Below are 22,693 nucleotides of genomic sequence, written 5' to 3'. Positions count from 1 at the left end.
ATGCGCTCTGCCACGCCCCACCCGTGACGGAAGGCGCAGGAGCCATGGCGGCCGGGCGGAGGTCAGGCCTGCGTATTTGTGAGGGGGATTGCGCCGTCCTGAAGCGGGACGACGTCTTTAAAGCGGTTCCCGTGCTGCGGCGGAGGTGAGGGCCTTTCCCCGGGGGAGGCGGGAGGCTTTCGATCCCCTGTTTGGTATCTCCGCCCTCGGCTGAAGTTTGCTCCTCTTCCCTCCCTCCCCGCGTCTCTGAGGCGTCGCGCCTGAGGAAAAGGAGTGGGGGGAGGGGAGTGCTGTCTCCGTATGGCCCATGTGGGCCACAGTTTTCCTGCTCTGCCTGTCAGAAATCACATCTTTGCTCGGCTGATGTGACAGAATTTTACTGGTGCCTCGGTTTCTGTGACTACAAAAAAAAAAAAACCCAAACAACACCCCCCTCACAAAAAAACCCAAACCAAAACAAAAATAACCCAAGGCCATCCACAGAACCCCAGGGGATCTGCTGGCTGCGTTTCTTGTAAAACTTTGAAAGGTATTAATTACGGTTTTGTGTTGTCATTGTCAAACTGGAGATGACTGAATAGGAGACAGAGTGGAGCAAGCATATTTTACCTGGCTGTGGCCTGCAGTTTATGCCAGGTGTAGCATCGCTGTGTTCATAACAAGTCCTGTGAGGAAGGGCTGAGGGAGCTGGGGCTGTTCAGGGAGACCTCATCACTCTCTACAACTCCCTGAAAGCAGGGGATAGCCAGGGGGGGTCGGTCTCTTCTACCAGGCAGCTATCAGTAAGACAAGAGAGCATGAACTTAAGCTCTGCCAGGGGAGGCTTGGGTTGGATATTGGGAATAAATTTTTTATAGAGGGTGATCAGGCATTGGAATGGGCTGCCCAGGGAGGTGGGACTCTGTCCCTGGAGGTTTTTCAGAAGAGACCGATGTGGCACTCAGTGCCACAGTGGTAGTGGATCAAGGGTTGGACTTGATGATCTCAGAGGTCCTTTCCAACCCAGATGAATCTGTGATCTGTGTGACTTCAGGGTTCTGGCTGGTGAATGCTAGTTCTGGATAGTTACTGCTTTAGAGAGGATGCTCTGAAAGGTCTCCTATTTTTTTTTCCTAGGCCAACTGGCATAGCAAGAAGCGCCTGCACCCCAGCAGGAAATACTGTAAGCAGTGGATACAGCCTGGGCTCTTCCCCTTGCAGCAGACAATTTTATAGACCAATGTGTAGAAGTCAGTACTGGGTAATGTGGCCAGACATCTGATTCAGTAGCGTGGAGATTTAAAGGTACTATGCTTGAATGAGACTGGTTTAGAAATGGCATAACTCAGACCTGGAAATTCAGGAGTACTGGCTATTGACAGGCTTTATGTTCACCAGTAGAGTCTGGCACCAAAGTCAGGTAGTTAAGTTATTAGCCTGCAGAGCGTTGTGAAGATCTGTTAGGTCCCCCTTCAGTTTTTGTTTAAAACCCCTCTCATCAAAAGAAAATAAGTCAAAAGACTAAATACTGTTACAGGAGACAAAATATCTCCTGCATTATTTTCTTTTTAAATTTGATGAGGGTAAGGGTACTCCAGGACCATATGACAGTAGCTCTGGCCAGATATTCTGTTGAGAATGGTTATCAAAATGAAATTTGAGCACATGCACACTATTTTTTATCTACCTAAATTATTTTCAGCCATTTCTAGTCTTTTATAGTAATTACTCTTTTAAAATCTGGGTTAGCAGGGATCAATAGCTTTTTATAGGCTTAGTTTAAATTCTGGATTGTATTTGGGAATACAAATAATATAAAATGTGTGCATGAATTGCATACTTCAGTTAGTAGACAACTGGAAATAACAAAATCAAGCTTTTACCTTAGAATTGCTGTTTAATATAATTGGCATAAGAGCTGAAATGGGTTAAGTCTTGATTCAAATGTGAGTGTGGCATATACACTGGTAGCTATTTCACTTAACAAGATGGGTATTTCGCTGGTCAGAAGGAAATATTTCTAGGTCAGCCTGAAAGCTACAGGCTCTGTGGATTCTTCATTGTGTGTTTTGGCCCTGCTCTGTCAAGGGGGGTTGGACTAGATGATCTTTTGAGGTCCCTTCCAATCCCTAACATTCTGTGATTTCTGTGAAGAAGTAAAAATGCAAGTGTCCCTCAATGCAATCAAAATGAAAAGGATAATAAAATCCTTTTTTTTTTTTTTAATTTACTGGCATTAAGCATTTCCAGGATTACATTACATTCTTTGCTGTCTGTTTCTTCAGAGTTTTTTGACAAATGTTATTTCAAAGGAGCTCTGCAGAATACAGGTTCATGCTCATCTATCTGCAACAATATGCAAGACACAGCCAAAAGTGAATATACTTCAGACTAATTTCATTCCTTGACTTGTTCTGACTTTCTCTGTCTGGAAAGATACTGTATAATTCAGGTGCTGTAGCCTTGTTTTATTTTAGAATTCTTTTGAGATGAAAAAAAATTATTTCTTTTTGTATGCACAATTTAAGTTCTTTGTTCTTTTGTTAATGAGCTTCAGTTTAATGTGGTTTTGTGGTTAAGTTCATTTTTTATGCTTGTCTTGCTTTTATGTGAAGATACAGATATAAATGGCACATGTAAAGCTAAGGTTAACTTTCAGCTCTTGGTGGTTTCAGACGTTGTAAAAATTATGCTTTTAATATCATTAACTTTGTTTTTATTCCAGAAAAATTATTTTTGAGAAGCAGTGGTTTTATCTGGATAATGCCATTGGACATATTTATGGAACTACATTTGAAGTAACCAGTGGTGGAAACCTCCAACCAAAGCAAGAGGTGGAAGAGACTACCACAGGTATTTCTAGGGATTATCTGTTTTTTGAACAAATTAATTCAAATTAATTAATTTATTTGATAACCGAATATGACAGAAATGCTTTCTAATAATCATTTGTTAACTTAACATTACTTATATTCTTTCTGTCATAAAAGTGCACGGTTTTGTCTTGATCTGTTGTTTCACTAGTCCTGTAACAAATAAGCTTTTTAATATGGGAGGAAATTTGCACCTTAGTTTGGGTGAACATAGATACTAAGCTGTATTTTACATACTACATTTCATTGATTGCTTAGGCAATGTCTTGTAGGATCATGAAGCATGCGGGTTTAATCTTGAGAAATCTGCTTTCTATGAAACTAAAATAGTATGTTTCTCCAACTTAAAGATACTTGGAGCTAGATTTTACAAATCTATATCCTTTTCCTTTAGAAACAAAAGAAGCAGGTACAGATAATCGTAACATAGTTGACGATGGAAAGTCTCAAAAACTGACTCATGATGACATAAAGGCTTTGAAGGACAAGGGTATTAAAGGACAGGTAAAATAAGGTTTTGGTGTAATTTCTGTGCTACCCTGATGATTATATTTAAGTTTATGCAACAGGCTATTCTTTTTATCTGTGCATAGACTTCAGTGCTTTTTCTTTGTTCTTCTGCTCAAGTCATGTTTTTCCTAAAGATTTGTTTTTACAAAAATGCAAAGGCTATTTTCAGAGAAAACTTCATGTAAGGTTGGCAGCTTTGTCAGTAGTACATAAAGTATGCGTTTTTAGGGCATCAGAAGTCAGACAAAAATACTAAAACCTTTAGAGAAATACAGATTGCATTATCACATTTTAGTTCTATTTCTTTTTAAGTTTCAAAACATTATTTCTATACTACAGATGTATTAATAACAATGATTAAACTGTCAAAGCTGTAAGAAAGGATAATGGATAAACACCAAAGTATTAACAATTAACACTTTGTAACAAAGAAACTTACCAGTGACGCTCTAGGCAGTACCTAACAAACAGGTATGATGCCTGTGTTTAATCTGCACCTTAAAAGCTAAGATTGTTCCAATAAATCAGTTCTGTTCATTTAGAAAAGAAACTGCAAATAATTGCAGGCAGTTCTCTATGTTACCAGTAAAAATTGTCTCTCATCTTCAATTTACCCTTTCTAATAAAAATAAGAAATTGCTCATGCTTACATCAAGTTCATCTCTTTGCATCTTGCTGTTTGTTGCTCCTTCCCATGGCAGCTGCTCTGCTTTTGCCCACTTAATACTGGCTGGGTCCAAGAAGTTTAGAATGGTATTTCTTCTGTTTCCATGGTTGTGCTGCTCATGGTGTTACCTCCTTGAAAAGAACGCACTAATCAGCCTGATAGCTTTGATATTTTCTGTTCTTTCCCATTATCTGTGGCAGAAGATCACTCTGGCCTTTTTGTATGTTGTCAGCATGTCTATGCCATATATCTTGTAATACCTCAGGGTATTAAAATACCTTACTTTGTTAACTCTGGCTTCTGACCTGTAGCTGAATATTCATTTTAGGCTGTGTTGTATCAGCAGCAATAGACACTGTTCTTCCATAAATGTCTGGGAAATAAAATCTGAACTCCTGTTTGTGAATGGCATGTCTTTGTGACTCAGGCTCAGTGTGGAGATGATTGTTCTTGGAAATAAAGCAAGCCTCAGTATTAATTGGGGCTTGATTTCCTGTTGCTTTCCAAATCCTTCCCAGATCCTGAGGGATGGGTGTTGGGATGGAGACACGAAGTGGCATGTACTCCTAGGGCGCATAGTGCCACAGCTTCCTGTTGACTTTTGCTTACTCTAGAGAAATATTACCCTTTCCTTTTTTACTGGAACAATTTAAAAACCAAATCAATCCAAACAACCTCAACACTGTATTTAACTTTTTTTCAAGAATAAATAAAGCTGTTTGATACCACTGATAGTATATTTTAAGTGTTTGAGGGACTTAAAGAAGTCATGGCTTGAAAAGCAGCAATAGCAATTAAGTTTTGAAGCACACTCTTAAAGCACAATGCAGTGCCCACATTGAAAATATTCCTTTTGTCATCCCCCACAACCATCCTCTCCAACCCCCTGTGAGGATAGCTTATAATAGTGCTCTTCCTGTGTGTTCAAAAGCAACTTAAAGTTTTAGCAGTTTAACTACTTTGATCACAACCACTAAAATAGCACTTCACAGGATTTGTTCTTGTCCCTGTGCCTGCAATACAAACTCTGAGAAAGGAAAGCTTCTGTTCTGTTGGAGGTCTTAATGGTCCCTCCAGCTGGAACCTGAAAGTATGAATAAGAAGAGTTGGATTAACAAAGGGAGGAGATCAGAACAAGGAAACTAGGAAAGAAACCCCTGGAATTCTGGCAAAACCTGGGAAGTAGAGAAGGAATGAGTTAGAGGGAGTGTTGTAGGTAATAGTAAATGCTAAGGAGTTTGATATTGTGCAAGGAGCTGGTACAGGAGTCTAGCATGATTTGGGAACCAGAATAAATAGTGTGTAAGAGAGATGGCTGATAGCCAGAGTATAGAGAAAAAGTAGCAGAATCTGTAAAAAGCATAACTCTCAAAGACAGAGATGCTAAAGTCAGGTAAGAGACCCAAAGAAGGATTTGGATTAAAGTAAGTCATAGAATCATAGATTGGTTTGGGTTGGAAGGGACCTTAAAGATCATCAAGATCCAACTCCCTTTCATGGGTAGGGACACCTCCCACTAGAACAGGTTGCACAAGGCCTTGTCCAGTCTGACATTGAACACTTCCAGGGAAGGGACAGCAACAATCTCCCTCCACAACCTATTCCAGCATCTTATGACCCTCACAATGAAGAATTTTTTCCTAATATTTAACTTAAATTTACCCTCTTTCAGTTTAAAACCATTGCCTGTGTGTCCAGTCACTACACACCCTTGTCCAAGGGCCCTCCCCTGCTTTCCTGTAGATCCCTTCAGGTACTGGAAGGCTGTTATAGTGTTTCCCTAGAGAATTCTCTTCTCCAGGCTGAATAGCCATATTACATGACATCAGGTTCCTTGTTTTGGTTTGGTTTTGTAAAATATATTTGCCCATATAGCTTCACACAGGACTAAGGGTACTGTCATGCAATCCACACAATGTTAAACTGACAGAATATATAGTTGTCTGTAGGAACTGCTAATAAACATAGCTAAATAAATTAAATGAAAAATAGCTATTCACTTAGCAAAAGCAAGGTAGTCTTGTTCAGATTCATCATGGGCTAAGAATATGTAGGTACTGAGGTTTCACAGTCAGGGTGGAAGTAATGGGTTACTGATGCTGAAAGGAGCAGTCCTGCTGTTTCTTCATTCCTCCATTTGAGTCTGCCTTCTCTTATTAATTAGTCCTGGCATCTACCAGACTCCTTCCACACAAAATTATCATTTTTTCACTGGCTTTATGTATTTAAAGAACAGCTAGAGACAAAAGTATGCGATTAAGCTCCTACACACAGTCAGGTTAGTGCTTCATCTGTCATAGTGATTAATAGAACTGTGCTTTGCCATTAATGTTAGTAGAAGTTAATGGTATACAGGCCTCTATTGGAGGAAAATATTTTCAATGTTTGTTTAAAAAATAGTATATGTGAAATGAATGAGAAATAGGTACCACCTATAATAAAAATAAATTATCTCTTCCAAGGAAATAGTTCAGCAGTTAATAGAGAACAGTACAACATTCAGAGACAAAACAGAATTTGCTCAAGACAAATACATAAAGAAGAAGAAAAAAAAGTAAGTGGATTTAAAATGTGTAAAATACTTGGTAGTTCCCTAAGTTGCTGAGCTTGACATAAGACTATGACTGTGTTTCTTCCAGGTATGAGGCAGTTATTACAATTGTAAAACCATCCACTCGCATTCTTTCAACAATGTATTATGCAAGGGAACCTGGAAAAATAAAGTAAGTATTCAGTTTGTTTCTTTTTTCAAATTATAACAGAAAGCTATTTTAATATATTTCAAAATACCTATATTTTACCAGAGTATATAATTTCAGTGACCGCTTCAGAGGTCTCTCTTGTCTGGTTTTGGGCAGTGATAGACTGTCTCTGTTTTCTGGCTCAGTAATCAAAATAACAAGCTACCTACCAGAAGCAGGAATTCTTGTCTTTAATGTGTGCAGGATTCAAAATCTTCTTCAGTCAGAAGTTCCCAGAATTTGAAAACATGGTTAAGATTGGGGGGTGGGAGTGGAGGAGCAGTGACAGCAGGGTTCTAGTTGTGGTTGATTTTCACTTACCTAAATTAAACGATACATTGCTACAGACATTGTTTCAGGTGGACTGACTCCTGTTCTTGAGGTAGTAGATGTAGATCTAGCTGCTGAGATGGAAACTCCTCAAATTTATGTTATTTAAGGCTTCTCAAACCCTTTTCCTTCGCCCATCTCCTTCACTTGGCTTTATACATCTATTAAGATTAGTTGTAATTTCCTTGGCCATCACTGAGTCTCTTCAGTGTAGGTGCTCCATTCAGGAGAGTTAGGGTTTGATTTTGAGTTGCAGGTGTTGGATGCTGCTGGGAAGCAGATGAAAGTCACTAAGGATACCTTACTGGACTAGGAAATACATTAAAATACCATTTGTTCTTTACTAAACTGACTTGCCAGAGAAAACATACAAAAAAATGAAAAGTTTGGTATGTTTTGTCTGTCTGACACAGCATGAGATGTCCACTTGAATATACTTGCCCTACTTCATATCCTACTTTTGCTATTCCCTGCTAGTTTCTTCTTGGCTCTGGTTCTAATGCTTCTTTATTCCCAGCTGGTTAATTAAAAGCTTCAGCAGGGTGACTCTGAAGGTCACCGATGCTGTACCTCAAAATCTACCTGCAATCCAGCTTTTTTTTTTTTGCAGGCTCCTGAGCTAATACCCAGCATTTCTAACTGTAAGAAAAGTAATGTGGTGTTTCTTAAAACCCCTCTGTCTCCCAGCCACTTGAGATATGACACCCTAGCTCAGATGCTGACCATAGGAAACGTCCGTGCTGGCAACAAGATGATTGTCATGGAAACGTGTGCAGGTCTCGTGCTGGGTGCCGTGATGGAGAGGATGGGAGGTAAATAACACAGGAGCTTCAGTGATGTACAAGCTGAGGGCCTACTTGAAATTTAAGAAGTAAACTTCTCTGTGATACTTCTAAAAGGCAGCACTTCAAAATGCTTGCTTAGTTTTAAAAATCTCTTTTCACTACCTCCAGTGTTCAAAGAGATGCATGTATTTCCATGAGAGAAAGTTATATTTTGAATATTTCAGTTGGATTTATTTTCCACTATATAAAAAGGGTACTAAATTTAACATTGATGTTGCTGTATGTAGATCTATTTTATTTTCTGTCTTAGCATAAAGGTATTGTGTTCAGAAAAGGCTGTAAGGAGCTTGTATCCAGCTTCTACCCAGGCAACTGGGACATCTAGGAAAGTGAATATCAGAAAACAGGAGTAGTAACACTGCAATTCAGACAGCCTGCAGCACTGAAAATGTTGTCATTCATTTTGCCAGAGTGTGTCTCTTCATTTTGCCAACAAAGTATTTTAAAAGAAGTATATAACATTTTCTTGCTCGTATTCTAGAAGTTTGACTTTTTTTGTTTGTTTCTCAAGCCTAGTGAATCAGTTTCATTGTAAGTCATCAAATACACTAGGCAGAGGTGGCAGTTATATTCCAGAAGCCTGGAAAGGTAGGAAGCATGATGTAATGTTGTGAATCCAGACATGCTGTGTCTTGGCTGAGAACTACACAGGCAGTTATACTATACACGGGTTTTCTTTCAGTAGCTTTTGGCCAGTGACATACTTTCTGAAGTAAATTAAAATGCAATTTCAGTACAAAACCTGAAAAGTTATTTTTAGTATGTACAAGCCCATTTGACACCTCTTCCTTTAGCAGGGCAGTCTGGATGTTGAGGAAAATCTTTGCTTATTAGTGCTGTTTAATTAACTTTTTTTTTTTTTTTACCAAGACCACTCCATATTTATAATTAGCTAGAGAATACTAGAGAACTTTTTTATTTTTTTATTATTAGTTTAGCTTTTCTGTGCTAATCTGTGTATTTATTATACACATTTATTATACACATATAATCTTTGAACTACCTTGCCCTTCTGAGTTGCAGTAACTGTTGTCCTTCCAATAAAGATTTTCCATTTGAGCCATACTTCAACACCTTATTAAATGTGATGAAGGTTAGATGAAGAGCAGGCAGTTTACTTAACTGTTCTTAAAGGTGTGCCTCATTGGTCCCAGAAATCCTAGTTTTCCAATGTATTTGATTCTTTTGCTCTCACAGGCTATGGATCCATTATTCAGATGTATCCAGGAGGAGGACCTGTTAGAGCTGCTACCAGTTGTTTTGGATTTCCAAAGCATTTTTTTGATAATCTTCATGAATTTCCTCTCAGCAAAGTGGATAGTCTACTCTCTGGAACAATTTCTATAGAGGCTCTGCCTTCAGAACCTGAAGATAATTTCCTAGTGGAAGAAGAAAGCAATGGATTGAGTGATGAGAAGCAGACTTCCCTCCAGGAAACAGAAGAGGAATCTACTACTGAAGCAGCTATGGAGATCAACCAAACAGAAGAGCAAGAAACAATGGACATAAATGCTGAAGATACAGAATTTCAAGACAACAAGGGAAAAGAAAATAAAGAAAATGTAAGAGCATTTACTGCGGTTATTCAAGTTTTACAATATCTTTATATGTAAAGTTCTGCTGTCTGAATCAGACATGCTGAAGTGCAGCCTATTTGGGTGTTAAATGGAACTCTGAAAGTTGTCTTTTGTCTTACATTAAGCCATCTAAGATGAGAAAATGAAAATTCAGTCCATGCAACAGTGATCCTATATATAATTACCATTTAAAGGGCAAACTATTTGTTTTGTTGTTCAAAGGTTCGGGAAAAGCAAAGAAAACAGTGGGAGAGAAGGAAAAAGCTTGTAGAAACTGCTGCTCTGTTGAGAGAGAAGAATGCTGATGGGTGAGTTTGTTTGAAGGCAGAAAGGTCTTTTGTTTGAAAACACATCTACAGTAGATAACTTCCTTCTAAAAAATATCTTTGTTTTAAAAATACCCATTTTTTTTCTTAATATTTATGAGTCAGTTCAGGTGTGTCTTGGGTCTTGTCTGGTTACCTGGTTGAGATTTTTTCTGTTATTGAAATGGTTTGAAATTTCATGATCTAAAAGTCATATTTTCCAAAATAGCCATGAGTAAACATTAAAAAAGAAAAATCTATCCAGAGTTAAACAGAATCTAAGTAGAATGTTCTACTAAATGACTGCTGATAAAGGTCACAGGATTCTAATTGGCAAAGTAGAACCTGAGGTTTTAAGAAGTTGGAACCAAGTTTATTGTTTTGGGGGCTTCTTTGGTTTGTTTTCAGAAACTAATTTCTTTCTTACACAGGAAAAAACTTGTAACTTCATTTTACCTGGTTTAGCTAGGATCAGTTGCTGCAAACAATTTCATATGAAGATTTCCCATCAGGAAGTTAAAACCAATACTATAAACAGATCCCTAGAAATTCTGCCCTATGGTAGTGTCAGATCATTCGGTAGTTATGATGGCTGTGACATTTTCATGATGTCCTTAGGAAATGCTAAAGGGATTTGAGTTAATCAAGTAACATTGATTTAGTTAATTTAACAACTTCCCTATTAATTTTTTCCTCCTACAAATATTGGCTCACTGGGAATAAAGCCTCAAATAAAGCCTCAAATATTCTGTTCAAATAAATTTCAATACACTTTTATTGGTTATGTTTAAATGCTTGTGTATAAATATTTGTTACTATGCAAGGTTTTGACTCATGCTCATGCATATTTTAGTGTATCTCATTTGGTATACTTAAGTGGTAGAATTAGCTTTTTCTATAAAGATACAGAGATAGGGCAATGAAACAGGAAAAGAGATTTGTAAAAGTACAGCATGTCTGTTTGGCAGCAGCAGGACCTCTGGTGATTAAACTGCCTGACCAGTGGTAATGTTTTGTTCTGTTTTACCATTGTCTCCTCACCCATCATAATTAATGTCTGTGCATGGTCTGGCAAAGCAAAGATTATTATTTGAGTTCACTGGAGCCTTCCTGTCATGTAAAATAGTATATTTAGGTTGCTGATTGTGTTTGAGTTCAAGGAATCCTATTTAGTATTTGTATCTGCTCTGCCCCCTCCCTGAAGTGTTCAGGGCCAGGTTGAATGGGGCCTTGAGCAACCTGGTCCAGTGGGAGGTGTCCCTGCCCATGCAGGAGGCTTGGAACTAGATGGCCTGTAAGATCCCTTCCAACTCAAACCATTCTGTGATTCTATGATTTTGTTTGTTTTCAGTCACTTGTGCATTTCCTCCTAATGCATGAAAGCTCTAAGAAATCACATACTTGAAGGACAGAGTGATTTCTTGTTTTGGGAAAACTTCAGCACCAATGGGGGGGGGGGGGGGGAAGGAAGAAGTGTTTGTTTGCCTAAAGCCAGATGGCTCAGTCAGAACCACCTTTCTTTAGTCATCTGCCTGCTATAGCTCACTGTTTGTTTAGATCCATAACCACGGGGTACATACACTGCTAAGCTGGGGAAAATTGGCATGGAATAAAGAAACTATTCCAACTAACAGCCTGGAATGTAAGTGGAAGGAGGCAGGGAAGTTAGGATGTTTTGTTTTGTTTTGTTTTGTTTTGTTAGAGAGAAACAGGGAAAGGAGAGGTAAAGCCAACTTTGGAGGTGAGGAGAAAGCTTAGGACTTACTGATAAGAGTAGAGAAATACTGGTTCTTAGGTCAAGATGGGCACCAACTTTAAGAGAGTTAATTCTTGAGGTCCTGAATTTAATAACATTTGCTACTTAATATAGAAGATACAATTTTAATAGAATTTCCATCTTATGTGCCGTTCTGTGGTAAAACAGTGCTTCTAGTAACCCTGTTTGTTCAATTCCATTTAGGAAAGTTTAAGTCCATCGTAGGTCTTTAATGGAGAAAGAGGGAGGAGTTCATTAGGGATTTGGTATTCTTCTAAAGAAGACTTTCAGATAGACTGTTACATTTTTATAGTATAAATGGCAATTGGTTTATAGATACACCACGTATTCAGAATTACATCCCACCCTTCTACCCTTCCTCTGCCCTTCCTCTGTCTCCTCCTTCTCCCCTTCCACCCATTACATTAATTTTGTGGCTGGCCAGGCTGCCTGCTGACAGCAATATGTGCTGCCATACGAGAGAACAGCATTTGGTTCTTCACAGTCTGTCCCATCTCTCCCTCACCTTCCTGTTGCCTGGCAGCCTGCCTGGCAGTGGCAGTGCAGCACCCCAGTCCTTCCCAGGCACAGGCCAGTAGTCCTTTTTTCTTTGTGATCCATTTAATTAATTACCAAACACAAATTATTTGAAGTTTGGAGTTAAGGTTAAATATCTGTAGCCTGCGGGGCCTGGGCCAGCAGAAAAACCAAGTTGCAAGCAAATGTAAAATTTCTTCACCCCTTGATCTCTATTGTGTTCAGAAAATTGAACATATGTTTTTACCTCCCTTTTGTCAGGTTATTCTGACGGTGTCACCAGTGCTGTACATTTCCTTGGAGAACAAATGTTAGTTAATGTGTGGGTCTTTTCATACAGTAGCTGCAGAGTGGAGAAACAGCTTAACTCCTCCACTCTTTCTGCACAAGTACAACTTACTAACTCATTGAATCTCAGCCATTTTTTCCAGTATAGTTAAGCAGCAATTTTCTCAATACAAACTCTTCGATATCTGTAGATGATCTGTAAATGAGAAATAATGCATGATATTAGAATGAGAATGAAGAGTTAAAATATGAAGCTTTTAAGCTGATTAGAACATAATTTCATTTTGAAAGATTTTTAGTCATGTCCAGTGAGGGACTGTTTTCTCTTTCACTAGTAACTTTTTTATATAAAACATGTATTTAATTAAGATGACCCAGTTTAAAGAATTGCAGCTGAGGTTGCATTCTGCCCAACAATAAGCAGTCACAAAATTTAAATTCTATTTGGACAGTGTTCTTAGGGAGGAGAAAGCAGCATGCAAATTCTTGGGTGGTAAGAGTTACCGTGGAGCTCAACACAGCTGAAATGAGCACTTCTGCAATGCATTTAATATACTGCACTTTAGGGAACAAGTGTTTTACCCTCTTAATTATGCAAATAAGAAAATATGATTTGGTTGTTTGTTTTTTTTTATTTTGGGGAGTTGTTGGAACCACAAGAACATACTGGTTGGCAGCATTTAAGCTATAATTGATTGCTGTGCTAAGTAGGGGAAAATGCAACATGATTAATAGGTTTGAGAAGCAGAAAACTAATGTGTGTGAAATTCCTTTTGCAGCTTAATTGTAGCCAGCAAGTTTCATCCCACTCCTTTATTACTTTCTCTATTGGAATTTGTTGCTCCTTCGAGGCCTTTTGTTGTCTACTGCCAGTATAAGGAGGTAAATCATGTATGTTACTTTAGCTATTACAGTTCAAGTTTGAGACTATTCTACTGTATAACCCACTGTTTTATATTTTTTAAGCCATTATTAGAATGCTACACAAAGCTGAGGGAAAGAGGCGGAGTTATTAACCTAAAGCTGTCTGAAACTTGGCTACGAAATTATCAGGTAAGGGTTGCAGTAAATGGCTGTCAAAACTCTATGAGTACTGCAGAGCAAAGCACTTGAAAATAATATGGTTTTACCTGAGAGCAGTGGGAAAATATTCTGAAGTGTTTTAATGTTTCATTGCTCCAATTTCCAATGGAAAGACTTTATTTTCTTCTTACAAAGCATTTCACTTAAATAAACCGTTGCTGAAATACAGTAGCACACTGACAAACCTAATAGTTGTGCTGCTTTAGTAGCTAGCCTAAAGTGGGGACAACCTAATGGCATGTGTTCAAGAGATGTAGCAAAATATTACAAGTGTTTATTCGTTTCCAATGTATTTGATAGCTGAAAAGAAAACACCTGGGAATGGTAAGAATGGTGGTGACTTACAAAGCCAGTGTCTTCAAATAACACGTTTCCCAGCACTAAAGTAACAAGAAGTTTCTGATCTGGGAACTGAACAATGAAAACAAGAGGAAAGGGGGGAAACATCTCCACAGTGAAAAATGTCAGTGTCACTTTGTTTGAATAAGATGTTTGGAAGTGTGGAGTACCCTCTCCACTATGGAGAAGCACGAGCATGTTTAATTTCTAAGCAGCTTACCAGCTCTGAAGAGGTTCTTGAATTTTACTGACTTTGTCCTTGCCCATAAGCTTCTGGAGTCTGTAGGGAATTGTTATTTAGGGAATGACTTAATTCAAGGGTGGCTACGAGTACCAGCTATTGATCAGGCAGCCAAGTTGGGAACGATTAGGAGACTGACAGATGAAGATGTTCACTGAAGTTATTCTTAGCAAGGGTTCCAGATGCAGTTAGGAACAATACTGCATGATCTCCTGGACACATCTAAACTGGCTTAGACCCATTTTGGCAGTCAGAGCAAGGAGGAAGCCTGACTGAGGGGAAAGCACAGAAAATTGTGATGTAACTACAAGTGATGGTTTATTGCTGTGTCTTTACCTTGAGAGTAGCCACTTGAACATTACAGTGACAGAACTGGAAATTACTTTATTACTTAATGCTGTTGTGTTAGAACAGCTGTGGTTTCTTGCCAAGTACCCCATTCTGAACATATTAATAGGACTTTCATGTAGCCCAGACCTTGACTTTATAATTTTTCTGGAAATGTCACAAAGAAGTAATCAGTAAGGCAGTAGCCTGTATTCTTATGTCTGTAACTGGTTTCTGGTACACAGATACTCTGCCCTTCAAAGATAAATACACTTTCCAAATGGCCATTTGTTATGGTGGCTGGGGAAAAAAAAAACCAAAACCATAATCTTGCTTTGTAAGCTTAAATGACACAATTTGATGTGCATGGGCAGAGTGACTTTTTACTTGTTTGTTTGGGGGGTTGGTTTTTTAAAGGTCTTACCAGATCGAAGCCATCCAAAGCTGACAATGAGCGGAGGTGGAGGGTACCTTCTCTCTGGTATTACTGTTGTCCTGGATAAAAGCAAATCCGATGGCAGTGACTCAGAAGCACTGAAGATGGAAGAGCCTTCATCTAAAAGATGCAAAGTTCAAGACCTTAATTGTTAACATTTGAAGAATTGATTTGGTTTTGAGATCTCAGGAGTCCTGCTGTTAGTAAAATAACAAGTAGACTTTCTGTGTTCTTGACAGAATGGAATAGGTGCCTGTCATACACCTGTCAGCAAAAGGCAGCATGGGGTAGGGAGGATTCTCTCACTCTTTACCAGTTTATCTGATCAAAATGAGAACAAAAACCTTTGGAAGCAAACATCCTACTGAAACGACACTGACTTCAGAAAGTAGAGAAGATCAAGAGGAGCTTAAAACACCAGTGAAGGCATATTCTGTGTTGGTTGCCAAAAGTGGATGCGATGAAGTCATCTTTTCAAAGGTTGGGTCTGAACCAACACACTGCACTTAACTTTCCATTTTCCTAGAACAGCATCAGGGTAAAACTTCTACATGGTGATCTGCCCCCCTCTTTGAACACAGGACCCACCTGTGTTCAGTACTTAAAGGAAGCAGAATAAACAGCTAAGAAAACACACTTTTCTTTACAAAGAAACAATAAAAAGCAAATACTAATACCAGAACTTTACAGCACGACCCCATGTTTTCCTGAAAAAAAGTAAAGGGAATAGAGAGTTTATGTTCATAAATTAAAATATCAAATATTTAAACAGAATGCCTGTCATTTTCCTGAAAGTTATTACATGTTTTTAAGATGCGACTATTTTGAAAACTGCTCTGTGTATATATATTTATTCCACTGTTTTATCTTTCATGATGTGTAGCTTTTCTATAATTTTTTTTAACTTCGCATTTGCCATTTCAATTAAAATCAGGATGTCTTTTCCTAATGATATTTATTTTCTTTTTCTTACTTTTTCCTCTTTTTGGGAGTAAAAAGGTTTAGGAGAGTCTTCAGGAGGAGAATACTCCTTAAGTGTACTGGCTGTACCCCATTGAACCTTTAGTCCCATATGTGAGCTTCTGGAACCAGCATGTCTTGGCTTTCATTCTTGAACTTACTTGTTGGGGGAATCTGGAGCTTTGGGATCAAGAATTCATACTTCATAAAGCTGTAAAATTCTGTATATTGGTAAGAGTAATGCTCCTTTAGGACACCATTAGCTCAAAACACATAGGAATTATGTTTTTTGTAAAGCAGCAGTTCAAGATTTCTGTTGGAGGGGAGCAGGTATGGTTTATCTTCAGGTTTTTGTCTACCTCTGTTCTGTTCTTTGTAAACTTCCCATCTTCACTTTCTATTTTTCTGGAAAGTTTTTCTCCTCTTACTTGGGTGAAAAACCCATAAATGTAGAGATTGTGGGTTTCACCATCTCTGCATTCCAGCAAGCATGTGGGTATGAAAAACATGCTTTGCCTCACTCTCCTTTCTGACCAGGGAGTGTTGGAATTCATGCATAGGGAACAGAAAGGTGATGGGTGCATCCTGTAAGATCTTAATGTAAGTTGAAATAATGGATGTAATGAAAAGCTGAAGAGACAAAAGGAGGGTGAGGAAGAGGCAGGTGATGCTTGCATACCTGTAATTAGTCTCCATAAAGTGTAGTTCAGGAACCTGGTAATCCCTGAAGCTTCAGGCAGGATGTCCAAGGACTCCTTTGTGGAGGTATAAAAGAACAATACCAATAAGAAATGGGTATTGTTTAATTTTGGTCAGTGATGTGCAGATAAGGAGTAGGGAAGGGCAGTCTTTTAAACCAGAGGTGGTTTCCTTAAGGTAGGATGAACATTAGGAACACTGAGTTTCGCAGACACTGTCCCTTTGAAGAGGAGAGGGATAGAACATGATTTGGATGAAGTGCCAACTTCCACCTGGGCTCACATGGGGCTGGCAAGTTATGTGACAGCAGGAGCAGGGCCAGGGCCTGCTCTGGTAAAGGCATCCCTGTGCTTAAGAGACTCAGGAGCTGGTTTATTCCCACCTTTAGTCACAGAGCAGAACACAAAACTCAGCAAATGCACTGAAAACAGGAGCTGATCGGACAAAACAAGTAGTTACTGTTCCTGTGTTTGACTTTTTAGTGTAGTTTTCTACGCATCAAATTTAACCACCATTAACCAGGGGTGCATGGACCAGAAATAAGACAACACTTCTTCAGAAGCCAGAACCACTGTTTCTGCTTCATTTGATTTCCTGGAACAAGGTTATGTACTTGATGATCTCAGAGCTCTTTTCCAACCTGGCTAATTCTGTGATTCTCTAATACACCAGTGTTTGTTTTAAATTGTATCACCTTGTTTCAATGCCCAAAGCAGGTGATTTGCCTTTAAATAATGCAAATTAGTGTAAATTTAAAAAAAAGATCTAGTTTTAGCTATCAAAAAGTCTTGAATAGACAGTGCAAATGTGTAGGTAAAAATGGAGCAGGCAGAGTGGTCCAAATAGCTCCTCAGCTCTCAGTGCTGTGGCAGCAGCCCTGCAGAGCAAGACAGAAGGACAAGAGATACAAGGGCTGTTGCAAAGTTCTTAGAAGCCACTGAATGATAATTGGTTTAAAAGTTTTTCAAGGTACATGTTTTTTAAGCAAAATGTTATTGGAAAAAAACCAAAACCACCATTGCTGAAGTTGCACACTTGACCAATTTAGAAGGTTTCCTGTACTACAGATAAAGATATTTGCTTCTAGGTGCTCACATGCTTTCTTTCATGCCAGCTGGTGGCAAAAAGCTACAACGCTGCAACACTGAATTGTATAATACTGTAATTTGAAGACAGCAAACAAATTCTGCAGCTGGGACACTTTCTGACTTTCCTACTGTTGCTGCAGAAGCCTGGTGAAGCAAGGGTCTTCCTGAAGTCAAAACTGTGTCAGTGTCACGGAGCCAGGACTGATCTCCACCTCCATGAACCGAACAAGATGAAACATTTGAGTGGTCTTACCAAAACCTTTAGGCAGAGACGTGCTCACACAGTTCAAGGATTAGTATCTCTGAGTGTTTTCAGTTCATTATGCCCTACAGTTAATTGGAGAGTATGTATATGTTCTAATAAGCAGGTGGATTAAATGGGTTAAGCTGGGATCATGGGTACTGTGCATTTGCTGACAGCATGACTCAGGTGCCACACAAAGAATTCAGCTCTCTCCTCGTGTGTAGTTACACAAGCACCAGAAGACACTTGCAGCAGGAAGTCTGTAAAAAAACCCACATTTGGATAAATTAAACTGAACTGAACTCCAGGTATTTGGAGTAAGATAATTGTTGTAAGGTTACCAAATGGCTCCTCCCACACGCCACCCGCTCACTCCCCGCAGCATCAGTACCACTGAGTACCCAGCGCCCCTCCTGCCTCCAGCTCCTTGGCTGCTGAGAAACTCACCCTGTGGAAGATCCTCCCTGCTCCAGTGCAGTGCTCACACCAGCACCTGCCTCCCTGCAGTAAGTGGAAAGAGGCATGGTCAAGAGGAGATGAAACTGACGGAACCACTGAGACCAAATTAGCAGCAGAACCGACCCACTACCAAACGAGTTGGTTCTGAAGCACCACCTGCCTTCCAAATTCACAAGCATCCACTTGGTGTTGCAACCTCTTTGCTCCCTTACTGACCTTGTTTCCAGAACTAAATAATTCATGGAATGTTTCCAAGTTACTGGAGCAAGTTAATCGGGATTCTTTCTTACCTCATGCTCCTGCTAACTGGCAAATAGAAGGCACAGATATGCTCCTTGTAACTAAAAAATAAAATAAAATACTGGTGAACCACAAGTCAGCTCTCCATCTGATACAGCTTATTTTCAGTTAACCCAGTCAGACAAATAAGCAAGGAGGAAGTTTGGTCGAAGATCAGTGTTTTTTATTACTTCAAACTCAGACGAATATATTTCTGAAGAACACTAACACAGTTATTTTCACACACATATTAAAAATATCTGCCTTGCATGAAAAGTTATAATACTAAAATTCATGCTATTCATATCTCAATAGCATAATAGCAAATTAAAGACATTTTCAGCTGTATAAATCACTACACTATAGTGGACAGTAAATAGTATTTCCTGGTTTTAGGGCAAACAACAATCCAAGTGGCAGTGAATTTACCACAAAATACAGGTATTGTGAGTACAGCTACTATAGCTACTGAAGACCAGAGCAGATCATATTCAGCCTCTCCTGTTGTCATTAAACTTCTCAGCTATTTTCTGCAGCTCCAAATCCATAGCAGCCAGGTTTTCCAGTTCTTTTTCCTGTGGGGGGGGGGGGGGGGGAAAAAAAAAAGTGTTTTACACATCAAAGAACATTGCACGTGTTTTGTTCCAAAAATGAGAGAGACCATCATTCAGAGGCAGACATCTCCTGGTGAGGAAGGAGAGGGGCAGGGGGTGTTAGCATCAGTGCAGCACACACCTTGGAGATTTGTGCAATTTCTTGCTTTTAACCAAATTAGGTCTGGGGAAAGTGTAAGTGTGCATTAGACACAGTGACATACATGAGGAGCATCCCACTGGTAAGTGTAGGCTGCATTTTATTCGTCTGTAAGACCCTGGAGGGAGAGGAAGGGCTCAGAGAGGAAGAAAATCTCCTCTCTTGTCTTGAAGCAAACAGAAGATAATGAGGATGCACATTGTCTTTATTTTACAAACTCTGCCCTGGGGTAGTTCCACTAAATCCATGCAAGGAAAGCAGATTGTTAAATCAGTGAAGATCTGCCTCTCAATGTGACTTAATTTTGTGTTTTTCCATGAACAGTTTACCAGCTGCCCAGGGAAAGGATTTAGAAACGTGCACGTAATGTCAGCTTCCTCTGGCTTTTCAGAGAAACACCTGTATACATACCTCCTCTTCAGTCAGGGGTCTCTGTCTCAGACTTCCTCTGTCATTCCTGATCAGGTGGTGTTTTTTCAAGTCTTCTCCAGAATTGTATAGCTCTGGGAATTCATCTGATTTCTTCCTGTAATTCAGAAGCTGTGCAAGTTGATCAATCTTGTACTGCCTTTTCATATCATATCTCTTCATTTTGCCAAGATTATTCTTCTCGGTGCGTCTGGGGTTCAGAGCACTTAGGAATTGCTTTTTCTCCCACCGGTCATAGTCATCATATTCAGGGAAAAGACTCTTCTCTTTCAGGGTGTGCCTGCCTTCCTCTTTCCCCTTCAGAAGCTGCTCTCCTGCACCGTTCCTTTTCTCAAAGCGCTGGCTTTTCCACCACAGCAGTGGATAGAAAGAGCTGTAGGATGCTATGGTTCTCTTCTCTGCTGGGAGACTGCTTCTGTACTCTTCCCTCTCTGCATATCTCCCCTCCTCCATATTCTCCTCTTCATTTTCCATCTGATCACTGCTGCGAAGCTTTTTTTCTACTTCCTCCTCCTCGTCCTCCTCCTCACTCTTGCCAGGGTAGCGTTGCTGCTGCTCTACGCTCTCCTCAGAGCTGTAGTAGTTTCTCCTGGCCTCCCCTTTGCGCTCTCGAGCATACACTTTCTGTGACCCTTCATCTTCATTGTCCCACAGCCGTGATCTCCCTCCCGCACGATGCTGCTTGCCCTGGCTGCTGCTCCCAAGATACCCGTCCAGCTCTTCCTTGCTTTCATCTCCAAGATACGTCCTTCCCTCAGAACGGTGCCTCCCTACCTCATGTGATCCATCACGGTGCCTCCTGTCCTTGAACCACTTCTCACCACTTTCTGCACTGTAGCGATGCCTCCTGTCTTCTTCACTGCTCTCTTCGCTCTGCTGCCATCTTTCTCTGTACTCCTCACTTCCCTGGTCTGCATGCTGCTTCTCCGCCACCTCTTCAGACCCATGCCTCCCATGGTAACCACTCTTCTCCTCACGCTGCTGCTCAGACTCTTCGCGATGTTTCTGACGGAAATTCCTTTTATCCCAGAGACTGGTGTCCTCTGTATTTGATTCCTCAGCTGGTTCCTCCTTCTCACCACCGTAGCCTCTCTTCTCGTCAGAGGAGTCACCCATGCTGTGCTTCCCATGATAATGTTTGAGTTTGTATGGTTGCTTTTCCTCTTCTGTTTCTTTCATCTCATCAGATTCTTCATGCTCTTGCTGACCGCGCTCCTTAGACTTCTGGTGGTATTCTTCACTTCTTTCTTCCTCTCCTGCTTCACCTTCATTAATTCTTTTGTAAGGGCTCTGCACGCCCTCCTCCAAGTGCCAGCGGCCCACAGGGTGCAAATCATTCCCACCAGGGAACTCCTCTGTGCTGGTGCCTCCAGAGTGGGGCTTCCTGTAGAGAAAAGCATGCTCTGCCTCTTCATCATGGAGCTTCCTCTCTTTGCTTTCCTCTTCACTCTGGTAACTCTTTTCCTCCTCACCTCCAATTTCTTCATAGCTTTTCTTTTCTTCTGTATGAAGTCTCTCTTCCTGAATGGGTGTGTGGTGTCCATCCTCCTCTTCCTTGCTTTTACCTTCCTCATGAGCAAGTTTCTCCTCAGCACTTCCCTTTGTGTACTGTTTAGATACCTCTTCTGTCTGACCCTGTTCTTTCTCTACACTTCCAGTATGATGTTTTTCCATCTCTGCTGGGTCTTTCAAACGCCTCACTTCAGGCTGTTTGTTTTCACTTCTGTCATTTCTACCACCTGCAATAACAAAAGAAGCATAATGAAGTAATCCAACTCTCCCATGAAGCATTATTTCAGTTTAAATAGGTAACTGTCTTCTCAAAATAGCAAGAAGATTTAGACGGAATTAATTTTTAAACTCTGCTTTTAAATTCAGTCATCTAATATTTTTTATGTTTCCTGGAAAACCATTACCTCATTAGGCATTTTAAAAGTTCAGTGAATTTTCCAGGATAGTTTTCCCCTTTAGCTTTTTAATTGCTTTGTGATCATGTTTTTAGTACTGAACTAAAAGAATTCTCATTCCCATTAAAAGTCAACAGGATCCAGACTTGTGTTCAGTTATTTGAGTGTCAGACTTTATTGACAAAAAAGCACAACCATCTTTTTCAAACTTAAATATTTGTGAGCCTTAGCAACTTCTAAAAATTCTAAATTGATTGGGGAAAGAAAAAAAACAAAAACAACCTGCTGCTTTGTAGTTATGTTTAATGATATTTTGCACCTTCCAGTATTTCCAAAATGCTAAATGAAAGTCTGATTCTAGCCACAATGGTGCCAGTATATTTGTATTAAGATATTTCCGTTTCCCTTTTGTTGGAGTAACACATGGAAATAAATCAGAAATAAATCACAAATCCTAATAGCTTTCAGACAATAATGTCATCTGCACAGATTTAAAAATAGCTCATTACTTCTGAACATCTTCTCCTTATCCAGTATTCTGGAGAAAATCTCTGTAATGGCAAAAATATGCTCCCCACCTTCGCCTTCCACTGAAGGCTTTTTTTTATTTTTCAAAATGTGGAAAATAACAATCTTTTTTATGAAACTAACAATGTCATAAACCAGTTTGATGCCTGATAGCATTCAGCATCTCCTGTAAATTTGTGGCCATGTTAGATACAAATACACATATTCCCAAGTTCATACACCCACCACCTTCTGAAGACTGTATTAGGGCCATGCATTATTCCCTCTGACAAGGAGGAGACAGACATGTTTCATTATTGCTTCCTGCTGGCAAGTAAATTCAAGAGCCTTTTAATTGTTCTGTAATCAAATAAATATAACTGGGCAGAAAAGAAAGATGTGCTTTGGGCATCTTGGCACAGCATCAAACTTAACCACACTTGACTACAGGCAGTGATCAAAGTGGCCTCCACCTCCCCATCGAGGCAGCTAGGCAGGATGCTGCAAGAATCAGCTCCTCTGAAACAAGCACTT

General features: G+C 39.7%; 2 protein-coding genes across 6 annotated transcripts in view; one reads left to right on the top strand and one right to left on the bottom strand.

The window, feature by feature from the left end:
• The first annotated feature begins 18 nt into the window (after positions 1 to 18).
• Positions 19 to 18,655, top strand: TRMT6 (tRNA methyltransferase 6). 3 transcript variants are annotated; one of them, XM_030448488.1, is made up of 12 exons: positions 37 to 145; positions 1,117 to 1,162; positions 2,705 to 2,832; positions 3,247 to 3,356; positions 6,492 to 6,583; positions 6,669 to 6,752; positions 7,788 to 7,912; positions 9,143 to 9,507; positions 9,745 to 9,830; positions 13,188 to 13,290; positions 13,375 to 13,461; positions 14,816 to 18,655. In XM_030448488.1, the coding sequence occupies exons 6-12, from the start codon at positions 6,721 to 6,723 to the stop codon at positions 14,987 to 14,989; spliced, it is 972 nt and encodes a 323-aa protein (XP_030304348.1). In that variant the 5' UTR covers positions 37 to 145; positions 1,117 to 1,162; positions 2,705 to 2,832; positions 3,247 to 3,356; positions 6,492 to 6,583; positions 6,669 to 6,720; the 3' UTR covers positions 14,990 to 18,655. The 3 variants fall into 3 exon arrangements, with proteins under 3 accessions (XP_030304347.1, XP_030304348.1, XP_030304349.1); XM_030448487.1 differs by lacking the exon at positions 1,117 to 1,162 and having other exon boundaries at positions 19 to 145; positions 14,816 to 18,654; XM_030448489.1 differs by lacking the exons at positions 37 to 145; positions 1,117 to 1,162; positions 3,247 to 3,356; positions 6,492 to 6,583 and having other exon boundaries at positions 2,783 to 2,832; positions 14,816 to 15,758.
• A 73-nt stretch (positions 18,656 to 18,728) lies between these two features.
• CHGB (chromogranin B) overlaps positions 18,729 to 22,693 on the bottom strand; it is a 76,680-nt gene continuing 72,715 nt past the window's right edge. For all 3 annotated transcript variants that reach the window (XM_030447442.1, XM_030447443.1, XM_030447444.1), the window contains 2 exons: positions 19,728 to 21,484; positions 18,729 to 19,138 (listed from right to left, as the gene is read on the bottom strand). In XM_030447442.1, the coding sequence (XP_030303302.1) occupies positions 19,055 to 19,138; positions 19,728 to 21,484 (1,841 nt within the window). In that variant the 3' untranslated portion in view covers positions 18,729 to 19,054. The remainder of the gene's footprint in view (positions 19,139 to 19,727; positions 21,485 to 22,693) is intronic.

The sequence above is a fragment of the Calypte anna genome, chromosome 3, assembly GCF_003957555.1.
Source record: "Calypte anna isolate BGI_N300 chromosome 3, bCalAnn1_v1.p, whole genome shotgun sequence".
NCBI lineage: Eukaryota > Metazoa > Chordata > Aves > Apodiformes > Trochilidae > Calypte > Calypte anna.
The sequence above is the reverse complement of the archived record's forward strand: the minus strand, read 5'-3'. Positions and strand labels throughout refer to the sequence as shown.